Raw genomic sequence first — 7554 nt, 5'->3', positions numbered from 1 at the left:
TAGCACGTTAATCAAAGTCACGGGTTGATCAGATTGATTAAAACAAGAACGGGGAAATCACAAAACCGAAGGCACTAACCTTAGAGTTCGGGTTGTCACAAATCTGGAGACAGGAATCAAGCACACACCCTCACATCCGTATAATGTAATTATGAATCAATCATTAATTAAGTTGGACTCGTAAGAGAGGGGAGGGAGAGAGAGATAAATCTGGAAGAAAGACAAAGAGTGGGTTGGAGGTGGTTGAGGGTGGTGGCTGGAGGTGGCAGTGGTGGTTGTGGTGGTGAATGGCGGTGGCAGTGGTGGCAGGGGGTAATATTACAGAGTAGAACAAAATACAGGGGGTAATATGAAAGAGCATTATGGTCATTTCAAGTTATAGTTAACAGATCTGTTAACAAAATTGACTCCGGGGGGTAAACTTGCGACATAACACCAAACTTTGGGGGGGTAAATTTGCAATTATTTCGTAGGGGGTCAGAGTTGGCCTAAACCCAGGGGGTAAAATTGCAGTTTACTCTATAAATAATAATGTTTATATTTTTTCACTCCCATACCCTAAAATCCTAAATCAACCATTAGAGACCTGATTCAGGCATCGCTGGACAGGAAGAATTTCTGCCACCATGCGATGCTCAACTGGACCTCTCTCTCAGTGGTGAATATCATCTCTCTCTCTCTCTCTCTATATATATATATATATATATATAGGGCAAGGATAAATCGAAAACCCACTTGAGTTGAGAAAACCCAAGAAACTCAACATCTACTATTGATTAGAAGAGATGGATGGTTGTGATGTGTTTGGGTATTATCTCTCTTACTTTTTGTTATATTAATCAATAAATGGTACATGTAAGGGTAAAATGGGGATAGAAGCAACTGTGCATCTGACTTCCTTTATAATTCAAATTACATATTAAAAAAAGAAAAGAAAAAAGTTCTGACAAATTCTTTTTCCAATGTGTCATCATGACAATCTCCCCCTTTCTCATTCATCTTTTTCTTATTAAAAAAACACTAAAATCTGTATATCACCCTAAGGTCCATTCATGAAATGATGGTTTTTTTGTAATCCATATATATTAACGAAAAAAAAGTGTCAACTTCTTCATAAAATTGTTTTGGGCCACTGGTGTAGTATATAACAAATAAATGTAAAAACATTAGGTTAAAAACTGGATATACACGTTGAATAAGGTTACCTTATATGTTACTTCATATGTACCATCTTATTAAGGTTATATTCTACAAATAACGTTACATTTTATGTATAATTTCAAAAAATGTACAAAAAATAACGTTACCATTTAAAAGATATCCACATACATAAAAGTGTAACGCGTTTTCTTTTCTTTCTCGTCCGACATAAAGTGTTATATTACATCACATTGTTACAAAAGTCGTCTTCCTACTAAAAGATGTTACATGTTGGTACGTACACTACAATTTTTACATGATCAATTTTACGTCACATATGTAACACTTTTTTGTAACACAAAAAAATGTAACACTTTGCTTTGATTGATTGTTACATTTCTGTAACGGGCATTATTTCTGTAACACAAAAAAATGTAACAGGCATTTTTGCTTTGATTGATTGTTACATTTCTAACACAAAAAAAATGTAACAACATACTTCGTTTCTATAATAGTCACTTTATTTTTACAATAATCTGGAAAAAATGTAACAACACACTTTATTTTGACAACAATCTAAAAAAGTGTAACAATGCACTTTATTTTCAGTAACATGCATAATTTATGTAACACGAAAAATGTAACATGCATTTTTTCTTTGATTGTTACATCAAAAATAAACTTCATTAACAATAATCCAACACAAGTAACGTAACTAGCAATGTTACAAAATGTATATAAAAAATATAACTTCATTAACAAGAATCCAACAATAATAGATTTTTTAGATTCAATCTTAAAATCAGTAATAAAAAACCATATATCCAGAAAACAAGAACTTAATAACATTCATCTTCTTAAACAAAAACTAAAAAAAAAGTTGCAGATCTACAAAACATAAAAAAATGAAGACCGACAAAACCTAAATTGCAAATCTGGAGGACCTTTTAGATCTGGAACACAAAAAAATTGCAAATATGAAAATTACAAAAAAGTTGGAGATCTACAAAACACAAAAAAATGAAGATCTACGAAAACACAAACATACTTATGGATCTGGAGAATCTTTTAGATCTAGAACATCATGTTCAACATCAAACATCTTTTGGATCATCTTCAATATCTGAAACATCATCTTCAACATCGGATTAGTTGACCATCGCCGGATCTTGAAACCACCATCGGATCTATTAAACATTGTTGGATCATGACTCTCACGGACTGGATCTGGTAACCACTGCTGCGATGGTGGTGTGGTGGGTATTGTTTTTAATCTTGAACAAACTTTTGGTGGTGGTAGGTTTGGTGGTGGTAGATGAGAGAGATAAAGTTTGTCAAAAATGATGATGATGATGGGGGTAACAGATTGCTTTATGGAGAATATTGAATTCATTAAATGGGATTAAAAAAGTAGGGTCATTTGTCAAACGTACTACACATAAAAAGTGTCAGATGAAAATTTTGAAATTGTTACATTAATTGTTGGTTGATGGTAAATTTCCAAATTTACCCTTTAAGTTATCTTTTTCAAAAAACACGTGGAAGCTTATTGTCCACATAATTAGGTTTCTTGGGTTTTCTCAACTGGAGTGGGTTTTCTCATTATAATTAGCCTATATATATATATATATGGTCTAGGGTTTAAAAATAATCTCATAGTTGATGATATGTATTAATATGGTTTTTGGTTTGAAATTTTATTTATCACTAACTGGTGCTCGCATACTAAGTAGTCATTTTATACTATTTGATGTTATTAAGGTTCAATCAATAATGTTAATGTTAATATTTATATTGTAAATGGTTTATTATTGTAATCTTCATCAACATGTAGACTTCTTATTTGGGTATGAAAGATTGTGTAATTATAGTGTATACATGACCTAATAAAGTATGTTCTGTTAGATTTGTACATCTCACATTTGTTTTTATTTAATTTGTTATCATTGTTTCATCCAGACTTATTATAGATTTGAACCATAGAAATGTTAAGTTACTGGTTGATGTTGATGAAGACCATGTGTTCGATTCGATGAAATGCCTAAATGGGCTTTATGTGCAAGATCTTTTGAACGTAAATAAGTAAATGTAGTTTCTTTTACTTTGATCTTCGGAACAGAATTCATAACTGTTCCTTCAAGCATCATTGCAAAATGAATAAAACCTACATAGTCACAATTAAAGATGTTTATGACGTTAAGAGATGAATCTTATTGTGGAGATAACTAATCACAAACAATTTATGTGTCGTTGGTGCAAGGAACTAGATTTTGGGGAAGAAGTAATTTAATTGCGCTTCTATGTATGTGCATCAAAAGGGGCATTAACCACCGACCTACATATGGGTTTTCAATCAGTTCCTTCCTGAAGCAAGGTTTCTTTTCAACTTGGTTCTCTATTTCATAGTTTATACATCTATAATAATACACTACATCCTTTTAAAGTAACGCCCCGCTTGCGGTATGCGCATTATATGTGTGGGCGCTCGGGGGGCAAAAGTGAAAGTGCACTAATTTTAACGTTATTTTACTAATTTCGTGAAAATAATGTTAAAAGAGGGGGATGGTTAATCATGCATCATGTGGTGGCGTTGATAGCCTAAAGACAAAGAAGTACATGCACTAATTGGCCTTTGTCTTAACTGCCGAGTGTTATGTGCCTTTTGTCCAAGGCTTGATACAAATATAACCTCGAGCCGGGGGTCTCACTTGAAGCAGCCTCTCTATTCCTATGGTAAGGCTGTCCTCCTCAGACCCTACCTTAGCTTTGCTATTGGTGGGATTTACCAAGTATGATGATGATGATCCTTTTAAAGTAGTGTTCTTTAAAAGCGTCTAATTTCGACTCCAAACATAACATCTGTTGTGTGCTAGATAAGAAATTGTCTAAAATAGAACCGTTTAAACCTATCTTGGATTTCATGGATCGTATACGCATCAAGAAGGCGCTTACGGATCAACATAAAGCTTATCGATCGCACATTGAACACTTCTGGCAAAACGCCAAATTCATCGCTGATCCACCATCGATTCAGTCATTTGTAAAAGTTGGAAACGAGGACGTTGAGGTGGTGATTACAGAGGATTTGATCAGGAGGGTGTTAGATTTCGGTGATCGACCTGAAGATCCAACAGGTTATCCTGCAAGGATGGTCAAAGGTTGTTTTTATAGGATGGGTTACACCGGACATGTCAACGAAACAAATTTCTCAAAAGCGAATCTTTCAAGGCCCTACAAGTTTTATACAAAGTGCTGGAAAAGAAACTTGGAATTAACGTTGAAGAAGAATTCAATGAAATAGTGATCGAAGAAGCTGAAGCACGAGCACGAAAAGCTGTTGCTGGATCTGAAGCTGCTAATGCTAATAAGGGAAAGGAAAAGGTGGATGCTGTACCTGAAATCAGACCCGAGCCTGAAGCAGAACCTGAATCTGAACCGGTTGATATCACACAGTTTGTTCTCATTGGTGAAGCTTATGATGTGTCTTATGAGACATAAAAAGAATGAAGAAAGGATTGCGGCAATCGTGAAGAAAACGTCGATCAAAAGATTTCAATTCATGAACAAGCCGATTTTGTAAACTATGCTACTGTCGTATATATGTAACGTTGTATACAATGCATGGATAGTCCCTGTGGTTTGGTGAAATTTCACCTTTAGTCCTCAACTTTTCAAAATTACACTCTTAGTCCCTGTGGTTTTACAAGTTGTTACTCGGATAGTCCCCAAAGCGGATGGAGGTTAGTTTTTCTGGTTAAGTGGGTGTGAAATGACAAGGACTATCCGAGTAACAACTTGTCAAACCACAGGGACTATCTGAGTAACCTTCATCCGCTTTAGGGACTATCCAAGTAACAACTTGTCAAACCACAGGGACTAAGAGTGTAATTCTGAAAAGTTGGGGACTAAAGGTGAAATTTCACCAAACCACAGGGACTATCCGTGCATTTTACTCGGGAAGGAAATAGTAACACGGGTCTCAATCACGAATCCTTGAGAACAACATTTGACGTCCTTCGCTCAGAATCTCTATCTTTCTAGCATCGCAGGAGTGAAATAGGTATGTATGCTCATCCAAAATCCTTCTCAGAATCTACTAGTTTTAGATGGATTTGCCCAAATTGGTTCGGGTTGGAACCAATTCTCAACACAAATTCTGAACCTATGCCAAACCACCGGGTTGGGCCAGGGCTCAAACCGGTTTTTTAGTTCGGGCCTGGTTGAAAAACAGTTCATCAGACCCAAACGGGTTTTTGTACACCTCCAATTTTCATTTCATGCTTATGTTTGGAATCGATTCGGGATTCTAACGTTGTGATTTATGCATTTTCAGGGAGGCTGATTTATGCTTGTTGATTTGGTTGATGATGATGGCAGGGTAGATATCACGGGAAGCTTTGGAGCTATATTTTACGACATTGAAATTCTCACCCAAAAGAACGTTAGGCAACTCGTGTAAACATTTGAAAATTGTTACTTATTAGTGTTATTACACAACTGATCCTTACATCCTTTTAATCTCATATTGGGCTTCAGGACACTTTTGTGGTTGATTCTATAAGCCCAGTGTGCCTTTCAGCCAATTTAACTTTAGCAGTCCACAAACACGGCCCACAACATACCCACAACCCAATTTAAATAATACTCATGCATTGCTCAGATTATTGTTTTTTGAAAATTGTATATTGCAATTTGTAACAACTTCTGAATTGAATAATATCATATTGACATTGATTTAGTTAGTTAAAATAACATATAAAATTAAATCCTAAAAAACCATACAAATTAAGCGTATGAAAATGATATTAATTATAGGGTTGTGTTATTCTGTGTATAAAAATAAGAACGGTAAGAAACCACTATAGAGTGACAAATGTTCTAAAAGAAATCAAGTGAGAAGGGTAATTTTGTGAAAGAGAATAAAATAGTTATGCACATGCAAGTCACATGCTGTTTTCCCATATTTTTTAAACGTCCATAACTTTTTATTGTTTTTTTTTTTTAATTATACCATAAAATCGAGCATCTTTTTATCTTTAATATGAGTACCATATTGTTATATTTAAAAAAAATCGAAACCCAGTTGCGTATTACACAATGGACATAACGTAAAACACCATAAGAAAACCTAGTTGCGTATTACACAATGAACATAACATAAAACACAATGAGTATCAAACTAAAAACACAATGGAAAGTAGATCAAAAACACAATCGATGACAACAAATAAAAGAAACAATAGACATAACGTAAAACACATTGAGTATCAAACTAAAAACATAATGGAAAGTAGACTAAAAACATAATTGATGACGACAGATAAAAGACATAATTAGTGAGAGCAAATAAAAGACACAATGGATAACATACTAAAACACAATGGACCACAGACTAATACACAATAAACAAAACACAATGGATAGTAGAATAAACACAATGAGCATGAACCTGTCATGCCAATTTTCAGTGGTGGGCCCGTGAATTATTTTCCGAGGCTGCAAATAAAAGGTTCAACCAAACTTTCAAGGGGTACTATCGAGATTTTTGCCAATAAAATAAAAAATTTATGGAGGGCGCCTGCCCAACCCGCCCCTGCCCATTTTGTCTTTTTTTTTTTGCATTTTTCCATTTGGTTGTATTTATTTGTGAGAGGGTTATGTAGATATTAGGGTAACATTTAACCTACATATTGATATTTTTAACATAATTAAGATGGGCAGGGCCGTACCTAAAGGCTTCTAAGAGCATTCTCATCCAATCCATCAAAACTTGTGAGGGTGGGTTTTTATATTGTAAAGGGTATAAAAAGTGGTTGTGAGTGGAGGAGAGAGAAAATGTTACTGTTCATCTGTATATTTGGGGGGACACTGTTCACCCAGTATAATTTTTGTAATATATATTGAAAGTGGTTGAGAGTGAAGGAAAGAGAAAAATGTGATGATAATATTATTTAATTGAAAAGGAGAGAGAAAAAATATTTGTTTTTAGTAGAAATATATTGATATAGGAGTTGTTTTTTAGTGGAATGTATGTATAATTTGATGGATTGGATGAGAATGCTCTAAATCTAGGCAACAGTCTAGGGTCTCCAAATACTTTAAAAATCTTTATATAGCATAAGTGTATTATGTATTAGGCCCAAATAAATAACCAGTTTTTAAATAAAAGAGCCTAATTCCAACTCAAGCAATATCCAATTCGTATTTAATTTAGGCCGTCATTATTATTTTCACTAACTGTAACGTTGCACATGCCCATTTTGCTCATAGTGTCGTCAATTGGGGAAAAATTATACGTGAAATAGGGAAAATTAATGGTGTCACAAGGATAATCCATGTTGGTTAACGACTATTTTTTATATATATTGTGATTCACTTAATCAATGTTTTCCCTAATCACTTAATCACTATTTT

At 34.3% G+C, this 7554-nt stretch overlaps 1 protein-coding gene and 1 long non-coding RNA gene across 2 annotated transcripts; one reads left to right on the top strand and one right to left on the bottom strand.

Moving 5' to 3' along the window:
* Positions 1–1900: 1900 nt before the first annotated feature.
* On the bottom strand, positions 1901–2526 carry LOC118483896. Its single transcript, XR_004872119.1, has 2 exons — positions 2189–2526; positions 1901–2093 (listed from the first exon to the last, which is right to left on the bottom strand). It is a non-coding gene; the product is annotated as an uncharacterized LOC118483896 (long non-coding RNA).
* A 1360-nt stretch (positions 2527–3886) lies between these two features.
* On the top strand, positions 3887–4849 carry LOC110891844. The gene is made up of 2 exons (XM_022139369.2): positions 3887–4352; positions 4451–4849. The coding sequence occupies exons 1-2, from the start codon at positions 4061–4063 to the stop codon at positions 4636–4638; spliced, it is 480 nt and encodes a 159-aa protein (XP_021995061.1). The 5' UTR covers positions 3887–4060; the 3' UTR covers positions 4639–4849.
* Positions 4850–7554: the final 2705 nt, after the last annotated feature.

This window comes from Helianthus annuus, chromosome 11 (genome assembly GCF_002127325.2).
Source record: "Helianthus annuus cultivar XRQ/B chromosome 11, HanXRQr2.0-SUNRISE, whole genome shotgun sequence".
NCBI lineage: Eukaryota > Viridiplantae > Streptophyta > Magnoliopsida > Asterales > Asteraceae > Helianthus > Helianthus annuus.
The sequence above is the reverse complement of the archived record's forward strand: the minus strand, read 5'-3'. Positions and strand labels throughout refer to the sequence as shown.